Raw genomic sequence first — 19284 nt, forward strand, 5'->3', positions numbered from 1 at the left:
AGGTGATAATTGTAATAAGGTTGATTTGTATTTAAATCGGTTCCTAATTTATAGTGTTATATATACATAGCTAAAACAAATGAAAATCACGAGGTGATAATTATTATTAAGATGATAATTGTAATAAGGTTGATTTGTGTTTAAATCGGTTCCTAATTTATAGTGTTATATATACATAGCTAAAACAAATGAAAATCACGAGGTGATAATTATTATTAAGGTGATAATTGTAATAAGGTTGATTTGTGTTTAAATCGGTTCCTAATTTATAGTGTTATATATACATAGCTAAAACAAATGAAAATCACGAGGTGATAATTATTATTAAGGTGATAATTGTAATAAGGTTGATTTGTATTTAAATCGGTTCCTAATTTATAGTGTTATATATACATAGCTAAAACAAATGAAAATCACGAGGTGATAATTATTATTAAGATGATAATTGTAATAAGGTTGATTTGTGTTTAAATCGGTTCCTAATTTATAGTGTTATATATACATAGCTAAAACAAATGAAAATCACGAGGTGATAATTATTATTAAGGTGATAATTGTAATAAGGTTGATTTGTGCCTGCAAGTTGTGGATTGTTTGAAAGAAAATACGTATCCAAGGTTTAATTAATTGCGACTGGTTATCACATTATTTAATTGGGATAGCTATGCTTGTTGCGCTGTGTATGTATAATAGGAGAATGTTTGTATGCGTGCTAGCTGAAAGTATAAAAGAAGACGTGTAAGTTGTTTTTTTTGTATATAATGTATGTCTTTTTGTCACATATTTATTACTTAGCCTTATTTGACAAGGCAACCGTAATAATATGGTTGCACTATAAAGTCTACATGTTAGAAGAAACGTGAATGAAGAGTGGGTACATGAATATATTTATAGCAACCTTACAAGAAATATTTTGTTCTTAATGTTATATTCGCGATTTCGCGAACACCGAGCAGACAAGTTTTACAGTTCAATATGTAGGTAGGTACAAAGTAATCCACGTTAAAGTAACTTACAGGCCAAGTTTTACAGCCCTGTTTAAAGCGAGAATACGTACCTACGGGCGCACTTACGGCGAAATCGTCACGGTTCTAAATGGATTTTCTCCGAAGTTTTAAATTTCTTTTCAGTCGACTCGCAAACAGGATAGAAAAATTGCAGTTAAATTTCTATCTAAAAAATTCTCAATTTCAACTTTGGGCCACAAAGTCAATTATGCTTTCTGGTAGAAAAAGAAAAGTCTTGAGGTGCCTTTGCAATATTCATTGAACGTTCACGCTCCACACTTGTCGCTCTGCAGTACTCGGTTGTCTTGCTCATGCCTGATCCACACACTCGACTAATCGTGGCTTAGCAGTAATGCAGAGGCTGCGAGAATGCTAGCCATCCACACTTATTTGTGCCCGCTTCGATTAGTATTCAAATCCTTTGATTCTAGCCCTGAAACTGAAATTACGAAGCGTCGTCGGGGAGGCGAAGTAACGTAAGACAAGCCTGGATACTGACTACACTCACGTCTTGTGTTGCCTCCTAGAGAGTAGAAATTGCTCGTTACTTAATTTACGATCTCAGATTCCAATTTAACGAATACTATTCAGTCATTTTTAAAGACCGACTGCTTTCCTTGGCGTCTGAAACTAATTTAAACCTTAACTCATAATCATTTGAAGACTAGTTAAGTTTGTTAACGTGTATAGAATACATTTTGGCCTTATTCTAGATGCGGCAACTTGACAGCTAGAAAATTGCATGCACTAATTCCAAAAAGCTAGCCCGTTTATGACGCTTAAAGCTTAAAAATACAAAGTTGCAACCCTACTTTATTTTGTTTTCAAGTGGAAAGATCGCGGTGCAAGTGGTGGGGGATAGGGAAATAATTAGATCAACCTGCCCGCCGCTCGCTCCTGCGTACAAGAGTTCTTATAGCTCAACACGAATGCAATATAAGAGTGCGTATTTTGAAAGGACTCCAAAAAGAAGGAAGCCATTTGACGTGGTGTTTTCCAAGTCAGGTTTAAATGAATGAATGAATACACTTTTATTGTACACCAAAGAAAAAAAGTAGTTACAGAGATATAAATACATAGCAAGAGAGTACAATTTGGTGGCCTTATCGCTACATAGCGATTTCTTCCAGGCAACCAATGGCGTAAAAGAAACAAAAACATAGAAGAGGTAGGTAGGTGGTGCAATAAATAAGATTTAAAAGTTATACAAATATATAAATAAAATATATATATATATATAAATATATTACATATAAATACAAATAGGATATAAACATACATAAAATTACCCACTAACAATCATATACAATCCATATAAATATGTAAATATATAACAGATTTGTGTTTTTATATGACGTTTCAAAAAACTATATAAAGATTCATGGATTTTTTTCAACACTTAGCAGGGCACGCTAGAAACAGGCCTTGCATGCCCTGCGAAGTGTTGCTAAGCGATTGTTTATAGTTATTATAAATGTGGTCCGTCAATAATAATTATAAAAAAAAGCTGTTAAACTTAAGAAACCGCTCTATTTGCGTCGCGGGTTACTCTCAGTCTGGCGCGTTGGATACGTTTAGCGCTGCTACATAAATATGTATCGGCGGGCATGATTTATGCCCGTCTGCCGAGCCGGGCCGCTCAGACCACTTGAGGGATGCGGGATCCGTCCCGTGATGAATGACTGGCGCTGGATGATCTGTGTATCTACTTTTAAATCGTTACGAATTTATCATACCAACTGCCACGTCGCTTAGTTTGGTAAATATTGTTTGAAATACCCCTAGTGTTGATGGCACGAATCAGAATACACTCATTAGGTACTAGCCCAATCACCGAGGTGGACGGATGAGGGGTTTTTATAATAGTTATAGTTGCCGGACCAAGTAGATCGTCCACCTCATGGTAAGTTACCATCGCCTGTAACCGAGTTACACTTGGCAGGGCATGCAAGTAACACGTCCCACAGAGTGCCATCTTGTGTCCATCAACCCGAGATTTAGGTTTTAAGCTTCATGTGCTTTCATGTGTTTCATATTATAACGGCAACCACGACCTTCAGACCGGAACACAGCATTTGGGGCTCGTGTTCGCAGTAGATGGTAGTAGCACATCTCCGTTATATTCCTTAAGCCGCCTCTTTCGACATCCGCGGAAAGTGGAGGGATTGTGACAACTGTATTCTGATCCGTCGTGACAACACGGCACAAGCTCGGTGTCAGGAAATAGGTGTTGTCTAAGAAGCATCCTACACCCAGATGCAATCTCTGTGCAAGATCTGTGCAGTTCTTCCACCGAACATACGTATTTTTGTACCAGCGAGGCAAACAAATAAATATGGGAATAGTTATACTTAGTCTATTTCTGAGTGAAGAACGCTCATTTTATTTACAGTACAACTTAGAGTAATATTTATTTGATCGCGATCTGTCGATATCGTAATCTCTCGTCAAATCTCAACCTTGTTACTAAAAGCATCTAATTGTTGCTCTAATAGTTTATAAGACTCGACTTTAACTGATTTACTCTGCCGCAACTATATCATACCACCACATGTACACCTAGGTGTAATGAATAACATAACATGTTCACTACAATAATATCTTTCTAGTTAATTAATAATACCATTACCATTTCCTTAAAAAAATTACGTAATTTTCGCTGTAATGTGTTGTCATAGTGAGTCATTGTAACGTAGTAGGTACGGTCAGATAGACGTACATACAGGTTAATCATTAGCGCAATAAATAAACCATTACGGAGGTTATATGATGTCATTTGGAACGTTCGGATAATAAACGGTCACGACTGTATTTTAAATGCAATTGAGTTTCTAACCGACTACCAAAATAAGGCGTATCCAAAATAAATAAGTATCTTAATTCGAAATTTTTGTTATTTATGATTATTATGAAGATGGACAGCGGTTTCTCCGCCGGTTACCATTAAATGTTCGTTAACTATCGGTTAAGTAGTTTTTAACTACCTTCAATAAATAATGTGTATAATTATTAAACAAGTTTGACCAAATAAAAGTAGGTAAGATATTGCAATTTGTGCCAAATAAATAAATCAACGGGTTTGTATCCCAGAACGCACCTCTATCTTTTCTAAGATATGTGATATGAAGATTGAAGTTATTAAAATATCACTCGCTTCAACGGTGAAGGAAAACATCGTGAGAAAATCTGCATTCCTGAGAGTGCTTCATAATGTTTTAAAGGGTGCGTCTTCACCAATCTGCAATTGGCCAGCGTGTTGAACTACGGCCTAAACCTTTCTCATTTTGGGAGGAGGCCCGTGCCCTGTAGTTGGCCAGTGCCCGGTAATTGTTTAATGTGTTGAGGATGAAAATAAACTTAAACGTGTGTGTATGTTATACAAATTCCCTTCAGAAAATTAACCAATAGTTTCAAAGTTCAGCTTTTAACCCGATCAATCTCATAATTTTTAAAGAAGTGCATCCCACTTCTGATTTTCAATACGTTGTTAAATTCATGGCTCATTATAATAACTACGAAATGTACGTTTAAAGGTCCTGGAATAGCCACCATATAACATACAAAAAAAAATAACGTCAAGTGGTATTTCAAACCTACTACTAGGTAAAATTACATTAAACCAGTTGCAGCTGCTAAACATAAAGTCCCATATCCAGCTGTTGACGTCAGTTTATACTATGATGAAAAGTTCGATGGATATTATAGAATTGGTACGTGCAGTATGCTTTTTTTGTGATATATGTATAACGATGACATCCGTGGAACGGCGGCGATAGTAGTTAGATACATAATAGACCTATTATTAAATTGTAAGTGATAGGAACACATCATAACTTGCAAAGGTCGTGGTGAGATCATACTTGCATTTAACTCTGTCAAGGTTTGGACATTTCAATATGTACAATATTAAAGAAACTAGTCAGTAGTTAGGTGCTTAAGGAACATCTTATAATAAATGCGGGCGACAAAGCGCGGCGGAGAGGAGGCATCTGTTCCTGTTTACAGTCGGAAAGGAAATTAAGATTTGTTAGTTTAACTAAATTTGACCAAATAGTTTTCAAGACTCAGCATATTCGTATCAACCCATTTGCGGGTGCAATACCTTTTTTTTATCCACTGCTTACTCTAATATAAACTATAGCACCATTTGGTATGTGTATACAATTGTGCCTTCTCGATCCGAATATAGCATGCAAATCCGCTGGGTACATGATGCTGCTGTAAGCAGCTAAAAACAGCTAAAGTAATATAAAAAAAGAAGCACAAAAAAAAATTATGGAAATTCTTAACTTATGCTCAACACTAGGTATGTTATCGCTGAAGATATCTTTACTATTACGAAAGCAATTTTCAAGAAGTTGCATTCGATACATAGGACCATGTTGTCGACAAAGATTCGTTCTGGTTTTTCGCAAGCAAAAAGTCTTAGGCTTTTATGGGAATTTTCAAAATCAACGAACTTGTGACTGTGCGACTCACTTGTGTCTGGGCTAGTTACCGATAAAGACGATACGCTAAGCGATTTAGCGTTTAGTATGGGTTTAATATAGCTACCATAGCTCTTACAGGTTAGCCCGAAAAAAAACTTGTGTGGGGTCTACCAATTGTACCAGCCCATAGTCACGATTCCATTACTTTCCCCCAGATCATCAGTCTTCTAAGTTACGTGGCATTGCCACTCCTGCCTCTCAACTCATTGTGCGATAACTTTGGTTTCAACGGTAACTTATCGTCTCATTTTATATATAAGCACGGCAAGAAACTCCAAGCTTGCTTTCTCTATCACTAGCAGAGTGACTCTCAGCTTTCTTATCAGGCCCGTAGCGACAATGTTTAGGGGCCGTAAGTCATCAATACATACAGCAAAACACGATAGCAGCTATAAATCACCCTCGTGACTCAGTTGGCGCGCCGCCAGCGGCGATAACGGATAACAGATTCAAATCCCGCGCCGATTGATATTGTTTGTTGATTACGATATTATTGAAATTTATGTGTGTAATATATATATATGTGTGTGTGCTTAAGTGTTATTTTAAACTGTCTTAGGTATATAACCATACATATATAACATCATTCTATCGTCTGCATCCTATTTATCAATTGCCATTTAGAACACATGTATGATATGTGGTACCTATATGGTTACATAAAAAGAAATGATCTTTTCGATTTTTTTTATTAAGGATCCTTTTTTACATCCACTGTGTTAGTTGGAACTTGGGACGGCGAATTGTCGCAGTGGGCAGCGACCCGGCTTTCTGAGTCCAGATCGTAAGTTCGATTCCAACAACTGGATAATGTTTGTGGGATGAACATGAATGTTTTCAGTGTCTCAGTGTTTATCTGTATTTTATATAAGAGTGTTTGTGTATTTACTCATAACACTAGCTACGCTTAAATGGGGGATAGACGGCGATGTTTTTGTCTTATTATATTATTTATTAGATACTTATTGTTAAGGAAAATAACGTAAATACTGACCTTTCATCGATGTGTTTACATCTTTATCACTTTTCGCGTTCATGACCTAAAACCCTTAGTTATCTATATCGTTTTACTAAAAACTGATTATTTCGTCTGGTCTCGATAGTTTTGTGATCTGTTCGCTCCGCCGCGTGCCGGCGCGATGTTTATCGGCTCTATCTTGCTCGCAACGTGGAAACAGCAACATCCGCAATAATTTCCCATCGGAAGTTATAACAGTAATTCCCGTCTGTTTGTACAATATAACAATTCGATATCGCAAGTAGGTCGCCGGAAATTACTTCAATTTATATTTTTATATAAAGATTTACTCCAACTCCGCTTTATCGATGCATAAACAATTATTATTTACGTAAGTACTCAATAGTTATATTTTAACAGTCTCCAGTAAGTGTAAAAAAATAGTCAAGTGTACAGTTTGATTGACAAGTTGTAAGCGGGCTAGCATGATAGGGTTTCGGCATCTTTCCGGCACGCTAAATCGTTTGGGTGCACGAGTTTGTCGGTAACACAGCAGAAGCCTCCCCCCAGACTCCCACCGACAGCGAATTCAGAAATTAATGATTCCCAAATTGCTCGTGCAGGGGATCAAATGCGGCACCTCCCACCACTGAGCACAGCGCAACTACTGCGTCAGTGAGGTCGACAGAAGCAATGACTTGTTATCAATGCAGTTCGATACAAACAGCCGGTTTCTACTGTTCTTTAAAAAAATGTGGTCGAACGCTCTGTGCACGTCACTAACAAGAAGGCCGCATTGCATGCATTCTTTATGATTGGTCAAATAGAATTAAAAAAAAAATAACAAAAGTAGGCCTCATATAAACACTTTATAAACGCCAATTATTTATATTTTATGAGTGACTCGAGTTACTCGAGAGTCACTCGCGAACCGGACTCGAGAGTCCGGTTCGCGAGGCAAATTATAACCAATTGCTGAGAGAGATGAGAATTCTGTGTGGAATTACTAAGTTATAAGTACTGGTGGCCTTCTTATGAGCTTGAGCTTGTAATAAAGAACAACTACACCTAGTAGTCTAGGTACCCAATTGAAAGATTTATGTGCAAGCGAGGCTGGCCTCGAGCTATCTTAATGTATCTAATGGTATTGTGTACTGACACGCTGACCGCACATTATCATCAATCTACGCCGGACAGCGCCTCGCTATGATGGAGTTTGTTGTGCTGGAGACATTCGCAAACATTAATCCTACTAGCTAATGCTATTGGACCCATATTGACTTGGTTAGAAGTGCAGGCGCTGAAAATATGCACCGAATCTTCTTCTGGGCCTGTTCCCAGTCAACGGCAGTACGTAGGGCAGCTGAAGCGCCTCTTCGCAAGGTCATTAGTCAGCTTAGCTAACTCCAGAAGCTTAGCAGCCGGCCAAGTCGCTGAGTCCTTCAGTGAGTGATGCTGAGAAGCCCAAAGGCCACTACCAACGGGAGGGTTCATTCATAATTATTGCTGGGCAGACGGGTTGGTGATCGCAGAAGATGGTAGTAGTAGCACAAAGGAAGCTGCTGTCCGTTCTGCATTATATTCCCTTAGTCGCCTCGTAAGGCACCCGCGGGAAGAGAGGGATGGTAAAAACCATCGTGTTCTGTTTGGAAGTATACTCCATGACAATGGCTTGATATAAAAGAATTATAAATAAATAAATATACTACGACAATACACACATCGCCATCTAGCCCCAAAGTAAGCATGGCTTGTGTTATGGGTACAAAGATGACTGATGAATATTTTTATGAATAATATACATAAATACTTAAAATATACATATAAACACCCAGACACTGAAAAACACTTATGTTCATCACACAAACATTTTCCAGTTGTGAGAATCGAACCCACGGCCTTGGACTCAGAAAGCAGGGTCGCTGCCAACTGCGCCAGTCGGCCGTCAAAAAAAAGGCGGCTGATCTCGTCCGTATCTCTTTTTTTATGTAATCTACTAGTAATAATTGTCGGACCAATCCGATGGCCCACCTGATGTTAATTGGAAAACCATCGCCTATTATCAGAGCAACACTTGACAGCGCATGCAAGAAGCACGTCCTGCATAATGCCACTCTGGGTCCATAACTTGAGGCATAGGTGTTAAGCCTCATTTGCTTGTAATCGTTCGCATAATACACGGTTTTTGGAATAATTAATAAATATACTACGACAATACACACATCGCCATCTAGCCCCAAAGTAAGTGTAACTTGTTTTTTGGGTACTGAGATAGCTGATGAATATATTTTTATGAATATAATACACACAAATACTTATAATAGACACAAATACTTATAATAGACAAATAAACACCCAGACACTGAAAAACATTCATGTTCATCACACAAACATTTTCCAGTTGTGGGAATCGAACCCACGACCTTGGACTCAGAAAGCAGGGTCTCTGCCCACTGCGCCACTCGGCCGTCAAAAATATTGTGCGAATAGAGATAGCCTGGTATCCGCCGCCTTTTATAAATGTATTCTTTAATGGCGCGAGATATACGTGTATCGGGACTATTTGACCCAAGCAAAAAACAACGACCCAATTATTACTCGCCTGTACCAGGGTGGTTATTCATTTTCTCAATTCAATCTCTATCATAATAAGGCTACTCATTTTTTATTATTGCTGTGAGTCAGTTTTTAGTACTAAGCCGTTAAAGTGCTTATAAATTAACATGAAGTTCAGTTTGACTCGAGTCATGCTTATGAATCAGCATGCGCTAACTATGATGTATTGATATGAACAGAGAAATCTTTCACGAAGAACTAAAAATGAGTTTTCTGTAAACATGGTTCGATTTATTATTTTGATATAAGAGGACAGTGAGCTTTACGATGGTAACATATTAAATCAATGTAAGAGAATATATTCGTTGTATGGAAAAGTACAGTTGTTTTTAATGGCGATATGACATCCTTGACTTTTGATTCTAGTTACAAAGAAATATATATATTAAAAGTGTTTCTTCTCGAACTAGGATCTCGCATTTTAAGTAGGAATAATTGAACCACTTTCCCTCGAACGAATACATATAGGTACAATGGGTTATCCATATTTTATTATATTATTTCGGATTGACAGTTTCTAATTTAGAAGTATTACAGAAAATATAGAAAATATTACAGTCAGTATGACTGACAGACGGACGGACGGAATGCACTTTCACTCGACAAGTCAATCCATCTACAATGGTATATATAATAAATATTCTTTAGGAAAAAAAAAAAAATTATAAACTCCTTTCTTGTTGTCGCCCACACCAAAGGGTGTCTATATAAATATACTTTAGGAAAGAAAAAAACAATTTTATAAACACCTTTCTCGTTGTCGCCCTCGAATTGTAGTGTCTTTGCCGCTTGTAAAATGTATAGTCTATTTTTTCTCGTTTTGTTATAATGAAAACAATCTTTTCAATTAACTTTTTAATAACGAAACATTAAAAATAATAAAAACATACATTGCATAAAGAAAATATATTTTTATCTCCTTCAATTCTCTATATACTTACCTACTAGTTGCAACACACGAAGTTGCGTCTATCCGTTTATTCGCGACCTATCTCTAAAACACGCAAAGGATTTTGATGGGGTTTTCACCGTTTTTTGGATAATATTCACAGATTGTTTAAAGATAAGAGCCTAATTTAGTGTTTTCTGTAAGTATTTCATTAATGATTTGATTCTTTTGATAACGGTAGAGTGACCATGAAACGGAGTTGTCTGTGTGTAACTTGCAACACACAGACAATTGTCAGACGCTGAGAGGTTGTTATTTCATTAAAAGTACGCTATTGTATTGTATAAAACTCCGCAGTACAATAACACTCTTGCTATACTTAACATAGTCCATAATTACGTACGCAGGTACTCTATTCACCGCGCTCGCTCTACGGAGAGTCGATTCATTTTCAAATTACGTGCGTATGAACTTGCACTGTCGGCTAGAAAGACGCGCCAGTTCATTGTTCCTCTTGTCCTAATTTTACTTACTATTTAGACAATCGGCTTCTGTTACACGAGTAGCTTGGAATAGAAGCTCTTTTTTTGTATGGCATACTTTATAAAGTTTTTTTTATCTTGAGCATGCATGAGCATTTTGTCTAACATGTTGTCCGACTAAATAAAATAGTAGCGCTTCTGAAGGACCAATGTATAAAAAACAGTATTTTTTTGGTAGTTTCAAACCACAGAGAGTGTGTCTTTCGCCTGATGCTTGATGGTCTGTCAAATGTATGTCATAAAACGTAAATTGTGTTAACATCCCTGTGGTTTTTGATGCCCCGTTGGCTGCTGCCTCGTTGCGAGTTTTATTGGTGAAAAAGCCCTAAGGTTTGGAAGGAAGGAAGCTACTCGAAGAAGCAAACATTGTGCGGGTTCTCTCATTGTTTAGCTCTACTCATCGATTGTTAGGTCTCACCCCTCACGAGTGCATTATATTTTTAGGAATGTTTTCTTGTAGAATTTTTAAGTCAAAAAAACACTAGTGGTTTCCGCGTATTATTTAACCGCCCGGCGTGCTCATGTGCCACATGTTCGGGGCCAATTCCAAGCACGTCACACATCACAATGCCATCGGTGATGTAACCCGCAACAATGGGTTGTCGTACAAGTACTCGCAGCTTTATAGCACAGTATTTATACTTCGACTTCACTTTCGGGGGCCGAGTTCGTATCCTACCACGCATCTCTAACTTTTCTAGGTTATGTGCGTTTTAAGCAATTAATATATCACTTCAACGGTGAAGGAGAACGTCGTGGAGAAACCTGCAAGCCTAAGAGTACCCCATAATATACACAAAGGCGTGTCCACCAATCCGCACTGGGCCAGCGCGGTGGACTACAGCCTTAACTCGGTCGGTAGTGGGTCGGTAATGGGTTGATATGATTATGCTGATGATTAATATATAACCCACTAGCAGTTTGACTAATATGTTATTGTACGCAAGCTCACACCGCGTGGGTATAACAATGTTTCACTAGTGTTACAGTATTTATCTATAAAGTGGGTAAATGCCATGAAGTGCGGTCTGCTAACTTGCACGTTACAGTTACCATACAAAGACTCCTTGATTGTGAGCGAGCAAATCGTATGCTATGGCTACAGTTAGCCCGCGTAAGTTCATGAGCCTGCCGGCTGTTAGTCCGTCACTTAAGTAATAAGGCTGTCCAGTAGTCCGTCACTTTCGATCGCGCGCCCCGCGTTCCACGGACTCGGCCGCCACGGTCGGCAATGCATTGGGCATCCGATCACGTAGCGGTTCCCGCGTGGATACTTGGCTATGTCTTCAACGAAATTGTCATTGCTTGTCGCGTTTTGATTTAAAGTATTGTTAGGTTTATCGAAATTGCGGGTTTGATTTTTACGCGCATGATCCAGCACGGCATGGAAAGGAGACATTTTTCTCCCCGGGGAAAGGACAAAACTGTGTTTTCCCACAGTTTGAGTTTAAAGACCTTTCTACTGTTCCTGCATTTGTGTCCTTGAACTCTTAAAAATGGGTCCTAAAATAGAACTCTTAAAAATGGGTCCTAAAATAGACTGAGACATGATTTTATGAGGGACCTGTAAATGCTAGTAAAGCAACCATTTGCAGCTCCTTCATGAAAACATTCATAAACAATACTTGTTTTATATACTATCTACCTACTTATACTTACGAGTAAGTCGAAATGGTTTTAGAATGTAATCATTAAAAATTAAGTTTTGTTATAGGAGAGCTGAGTTGTCATTAATCTTACTGTAATAATTGTTACTACAAAAAAATGTGCACGGTCGGAAATAATATCCGAATAAACGAGGGTACACTTCTCCTATTCTCTGTTACCGTGTTTTGGCAGATTGATAAATAAATTTTGTCTCTTGTCAGGGTATGGAATCGGTGGTAGAGTCACTACACACCCACAGATTTGACGTTTCAAAAGTGCTCATATTAGGCCTACTTGAATTAAATGAATTTAGAATTTTTGAATTTGAATGTTTGATATTAGTTTTATTTTCTGTCTATGCCAGCCGTTCAGGAGTCCGTTGCCAATTCTTACGATATCCCAAGTACCCGCCAATGCCGAACCTTCGATATGCATTTATTATCAGGGACTGTTTCAACGTATATCCAAAGGTTCATGTTTCAATGAGACGATGAATGAAAGATGAGACACTGCTTTTTATATCACCTGCCGTCTTGTCGGGGGCGTTGGTTAGCAGGTAAGAGAACTGCGGCGGAATTTAGACGTGACTTTAATAGAATATTTTACAATTTCTCCTGAATCCTTACTAATATTATAAATGCGAAATTGTGTTTGTATTATTGTTTGTTTGTTTTTTGGCTTTACTTAATGCCTTAACTACGCATTCAGTCGACTTGAAATTTGGCATTTAGTTAGTTGTAAGGACGGAGAGTAAGTAATCTAGGTTACTTATTATCGCGGAAAAAAAAACGTTTCCCTCTGGTTTTGTAAAAAAACCGTCATAAACGGGCAACACCTAGTGTTTTTAAGTAAGGCCTTGGTAAGGCACAAACGTTAAGAAGATGCCTACACGCTCGCGCGTACGCAAGTTATACATAATATGTGGCAGGAAGCACGGACGCCGGAAGGGCGTTCTTACCTTAGCGGTTCGTAACAGAAACGCGAATGAATTATGTTTCTTGCGAGTTCATTGGATGTCAACCACATAGGTACGGTTGCTAACGCTCATGGCGTCTCGCTGTTCTGTGGTAAACGCTGAACGCGGAACTAGATCGTATAAGTGCCTGAGTAGGTATGCCCTAAAAAGTATCAAGCGTTTCTTTAAATTATTCATAAATCGTAGTTTGGCTTTGGTATTGAGATAACTGAGTGAGTGAAACATATGAGTTACTTTTTCACGGCCGACTGGCGCGTGGATCTAGTGGATATCATGATCGACTGCAGATAACAACGACCTAGGTTAGATCTCAGGGCTTTTCTAACGAATAATTATTCTTAGTACCAGACCGTACTTTGGAAATTGGCGGTGATAAACCCCTTGCCTCGGAGAGCACGTAAAGCTATCGATAATGCAATTGATTGAAATATCGATGTCCACCAAGCAGCAATTGGCCAGCGTGGTAGGCTGCGGCCTAAACTCTTCTCACTGTGACAGAGACCGTGCCTTGTTGGCCCGTAATTGGATGATATGATGGAAATATCGATGCCCAAAAACTCATGAACGCTAATCGAAGCGAGGTAAAAAAGGCACATTTTGCGACGCTTGTGTAACGTATCATAATTAAAGAGATGCACAGCAGGCCGCGTATAATTCTATAGGTAGGTACATTTAAACGTAAACAATGGCCGCCCGCGTTAGCGCGTGGTGGTAGGTACGAAGATACCGTGGCAGCCAATGCCGAGTCGAAATCGCACACAGCTTCGTGAGAATGAGAAATTCTGATTTTTTCGTATTCAAATGCAACTTTACTAAGTTTTAAATGTTACGATCAGAAGCTTTTACATTATTCCTTAATATGTATTTTTTTTTTATTCGGTAAACTGCATCTGCAAAAATGACACATCTGCTGTAAAAAGAAAACATTAAAATCAATTTGCTTAGGCTGAGATCACATTTCATTGAATTTAAAAACTTATTCGTATGTTACAGTAATTTTATAAAATGGTTAAACAATTAAACTCTTAACTAAAAATTCATATTTGGCAGATATTTTATTAAATTGATTAGGATTTTAAAAAATACGCCGATATTTATTATTTAATTAATAAATAGTTTTCCACAAACAATTAAAAATATATTTGATTAACAACCAATGTTCATGACACAGAGTTGGTTGATGGGTATTTTGATATAAATACGACTGCATTATCGATACACTCCGACTCATTGATTTAATATGTTACTCAAAATATTATTCTTTCGTGAATTCAGATAACGTCTTTTACTTTAGCTTGTGAACGACTAATGTAAAAATACAGAAGTTTCTTTCTGTTCGTTTTAAACCACAGAGACGTGCTGCTATCAGTTGAAGAGTGACAAAACACTGCGTAACTTGGGCATAACTATTCTATCCTCAGTTAAAGGACATAATTCCATCGTTATACGACGTTTATTATTAAGGCCCTTGCAAACGAAGGACACTCGGTTGACGACTCGAAGCAGTGCAGTAAACATAAGCCATAACTGGTTTGGCTCGCCTAGCCCACAGTAAATTTTTCTAATCCATAACCGTTAGCCGGGTCTAACAGCGAGTTGTCCTCGTGAACGGGCGCGAACCTGCCATTACCGTCCCGTTATATTAGATCGATGATTGTCGATGCGTGTTCTGCAGTTTTTAATTTAATTTGATAAATTATATTTTTTCCCATAACGGAACTTTGTACGAGTACCTTTCCTCTCTATTGTATTTGCATTATATTTGATTTTGCTCTGAGATGTACAATAGAATTGTATTAACATAGTTTATAATATTTAACCTTGAACGATTACATTAAAAGCACCTTAACCCCACCCCAGTGGCGTGGATACAGGGTTTGCACCAAGCGGGCAGATGATATACCTAACACGGAGAAAATATTCATTGCATTACCTTAGTGCATACCCTGCCACTGCTTAACCCCCACGGTTTTACATTGCACCTATTTTTAATAATGTCATATTCAAAGCTATTAGCAATGGGATACTATGCCGAGGGAGTAGGTGACTAAGTAATTGTAAACGGCTTCGCATTTTTCACTTCCGTGGGTAATTTCTTGTAGAGTTGCACTCCTTCAAGTATCACATTTCTTCATCCGAGGCAGGTTCTGAGACTTGGAAGTAAAATGTATAACTCTTCATAAAATAACCGCGGCAACAGCTGTCTTTAAGTGTAAGGTCAGAAGGGGACACTGATATTTGATTTACACGGATCATTATGTCCACAGAAGAGATTAAGGTCTACATAAATATTAAAACAATTATTCACACGCACACACATGTTTAAATGTCAATTTATTATAATAAGTTAGGGTTTGTAATTTTTTTTCTTTATGTCACTTTAATACATATTTACATATCTCCATATAGAGTTCTAGGAATACTTTCTTTAAGACTGTTACTTAATAGGCCCCAGTTTTCAAATGATAATTTAAATTAACCTTTTTTCTAGGTGTTGAAGGAAGCGCGGCAAAATGCCGGAGGGAGTGGCCAAGGACGCGAAGGGGGCCAAGGAGGAGACGAAGGCCAAAACCAAAGAGTCCCCCAAGCGCCGCCCGTCCGGCAACCTGGCGCGGGTCAAGGTGGAGTTGCTGGACGGCTCCTTCATGGATTTGGAGGCTGATGTGAGTTCTATTCTAACTATCTAATACCTTTAAAATTATCTATGTATACTTGTATAATCTGAATTTCGGAAACGGCTGCAACGATTTTCATCAAATTTTGTAAGCAGCAGGGGTTTGGGGTCGATAAATCGATCTATTCGGTTTCATTCTTAGAAAACGTAGTCTTATCCGTGTTTTCAGGCAATTATAAACGGCTACAGCAGAATACGAAGGTATTTATATAATTTTTATTAGTGTTTTTACCTACACTTGGAGGAATTATCAATTTTATAAATTTTAAATGCATATAAAAAAAAATTATTAAATTTATTTAAATTTATGAAATATGGACCTTTGAAAAAGTAGATCGAAACGGCAACGTTTCCTAAAGTTTTCAAAGTCAAAGTCAAAAATATCTTTATTCAAGTATAGATGGCACTATAGATGGCACTATAGATGGCCCATAGATGGCACTTTTGATGCGTACATAAGAATTACACGGTAGTGAGATGATGGCGATAACCACATTCGTAAACTTAAAACTAAAGCAACGAGGGTTCCAAACGCGTCCTGGTCTAAGAAGAAGCCCACAACAAACTAAGCCGGGTTTTTTTTTTTTCCTACTAGATGACGCTACCATATTTAGCTAGCGTCTTAGCGTCTTTCGAACTTCGAAAAAGTAGATCGAAACTGCAACGTTTCCTACTAGATGACACTACAGTCGCTATAAGACTGATGTGAAAGGCATATACTAATTTCGGCATCGACGGTAGGAGAGCCGTAGCTTAATTGGTGAAAGCGCTCAGGCCGCGATTGCCCGAGAGTCGCAGGTTCAAATCCTGTCGGTTTCGAAATTTTGTAAATTTATAAAATACGAAGGTAAATTTCGCCGCCATCTACAAGGTTATGATAATAGCTCAGGTGAGAGATGAGCGGTCCTGAAACCAGAAGACTCCGATTCGAGTCACAATATATATATATATATATCCTAACAGCGGACTGGGACTATGAATTTATTGACAAAATACCTAACATTTTTGTTTCGACCAGACAATAGTTACCAGATAGGTACACGTTGATCCGCAGGCAACACCGATGTGTAACATGAAATTATTGAAATCAATCCTCGAATTGCAGGATTTTCAAAAAACCAAACGTAACTTCCACGTATGTACTGCTGGTAGACTAGTACAAGTTATTAGCTGTTTCAGCAAAGGAACATTGGAATCGAGATATGTACAAAAAATAGTAGTTTGCTTTTCAAAAAAACGATGCAAATGTTGTCGGTTTCAGAGAAAGATCCGCGGCCACGATCTTCTAAGCAAAGTGTGCGACAGTCTCAACCTTTTGGAGAAGGATTACTTCGGCCTGCTGTACGAAGACCGGGGCGACCCGCGGGTGTGGATCGATCTCGAGAAACGCGTCTCAAAGCTGATAAAACGTACGTGATGTTCTTACTTCATACATTATCCACAACTCCAATGTAAAGCCAGGTTGCATTGTTGAGACACCACAGTAAACTTAGTAAAAAGGATTGGAAATAGTAAATAACCTTAAAAAAGTTTTTTTTTTAATTTAGGATTCATTACTGTACATATTATTTTAGATACTATAGATTGAGTATCTAAAATAATACAATAGTTATTTTCTTTCCTGGTCTGGTCTTGGACCAGATTAATAAATACATATTAGAATCAGTAAAATCAATGTGTGTATGTATGGATTTCTAAAACAACTATTTGTGTGTAATTCTTATTACTTTTGCTATAAATTAAACTATTTGCGTAACTGTATTTTGATGTTACTAATTTACCTGTTTTGGAGGCTTACGATTTTTTTTTGTAGAGCTTTTGGTGACAGAGCTCGTCCGAGGAAGAGCCATGCCTATTTTATCGCCAAGCAGTATGCTGCCGCCAAGCAGCTTTGCTGTGTTCCGATCTGAAGGGTGTGGTTGTCGGTGAAAATACAGGAACTTGAGGTTTAAAATCTACGCCTCAGATTGATGGACACAGAGCGCTACTTTGCGTGACGTGACCTTCGCGTACCCTATGAAGTGTAATGGCGATGGGTTTCCACTTGTCATCAGAGTATTATATTCACTGTGAACAGATGAGCCGTGGGAGCTGCGGTTCGCGGTGAAGTTCTACCCGCCGGAGCCCGCGCAGCTGCTAGAGGAGTTGACGCGCTACCAGCTGGTACTGGCCATCCGGAAGGACCTGCTGGACGGTAAGGCCACTGGCTTCATTGTGAGCCGCTCGTCAGCACCAGGGTTGCAGCTGTGACACTCGGGGGTAGGGCGAGGTAAAGCTTCGCGAGCCATTGGACCTCGAAGGCATCGGGTAAAACGTCAAGCTAAACTCCTGTCACGTTCGTTGGTTTCTTCTTCGTACTTACTTCTACATTTTGGCAGCTAGCTTCTGTCTGACTTAGATCTCGATTTCTCTGCTTCGCCCAGGTATTATAGGAGATAGGGATTCAAAGTTCACACGCTCCGCGCTCTTCCAGTGCTGGTTGTCAAGTTTTGGTATCTAATGTCATAATAAATGTTAAGCTAAACACAACCCGGTGTTTTAAAATTGAGTATGTATGAAGATTTTTATTGTCATGAATACTGTTATACCAAATTTGCATAATACTTCTACTTTGGGATGTGTAATCTTCCGTTGCCCATTTGTTAAATCACATTGATTCTTGTGGTGCTATCGAGTTCGGTGACGTGGAGAGCGTTCACGGTCCAGCACGAGTATTATGGGCAGGAGACATTTTTCTTCACAGGGAATTTACAAAATTGGATCCATATTACAAAAATATATATTTCTCCACGGTTTTATCAACTGTCCGAGCATGATTGGCACACATGTTGAAATAATATCCAGAAAATATAGCTGAGTGATCGATAAAAGGGGTAAATTTCTCTCACTCCCTGTTGCCGTGCTTCAAATTCAATTTATTTATCCATCATAATCCATAAAGTTATATTTATTTTACACACAATGGTTCGGTCGCAACCATTTTTAAAATTAAAAAATTACGTGAATTTCGAAGATATAATCAGGGAATCGGATTTGAATGGGGATGCTATCGGAGATGCCTCGGCAGTCGGTCAGGTCGATTGCGTCCCTTGTCAGGGGCCACAGTGTCGGCCTCCGGCGTGTGCTGACAGTGCCGTGCGCAGGGCGGCTGCCGTGCTCGGCGGTGACGCACGCGCTGCTGGCCAGCTACCTGCTGCAGTCGGAGCTGGGCGACCACGAGCCGGCCGAGAGCGGCGCCGGCCTGTGCAAGCAGCTCAAGCTGGTGCCGCCCGCCGCCGCCACGCCCGAGCTGGAGGAGAAGGTGCTGGAGTTGCACCGCACGCACCGGTACGCCCCTACAACACTACAGTAGCCTCTGCCCGCGACCTCCTAAGACTTCGCTCGCAGGCACTTATGAAGCGTTCATACATTTAACATGTTACCCTAACGTTAGTGATGGTGATAACTGCATTCGTCAACTTAAAACTAAAGCTAGGAGGGTTCCA

At 38.8% G+C, this 19284-nt stretch overlaps 1 protein-coding gene across 4 annotated transcripts in view; it reads left to right on the top strand.

The window, feature by feature from the left end:
- Nucleotides 1–19284, top strand: part of LOC120637568 (protein 4.1 homolog) — a 91086-nt gene that overhangs the window by 41901 nt on the left and 29901 nt on the right. For all 4 annotated transcript variants that reach the window (XM_039909408.1, XM_039909423.1, XM_039909431.1 and 1 more), the window contains exons 2-5: nt 15617–15788; nt 17061–17208; nt 17877–17993; nt 18943–19126. In XM_039909408.1, coding sequence (XP_039765342.1) covers nt 15639–15788; nt 17061–17208; nt 17877–17993; nt 18943–19126 — 599 coding nt within the window. In that variant the 5' untranslated portion in view covers nt 15617–15638. The remainder of the gene's footprint in view (nt 1–15616; nt 15789–17060; nt 17209–17876; nt 17994–18942; nt 19127–19284) is intronic.

The sequence above is a fragment of the Pararge aegeria genome, chromosome 1 (assembly GCF_905163445.1).
Source record: "Pararge aegeria chromosome 1, ilParAegt1.1, whole genome shotgun sequence".
NCBI classification, from domain to species: Eukaryota; Metazoa; Arthropoda; class Insecta; order Lepidoptera; family Nymphalidae; genus Pararge; species Pararge aegeria.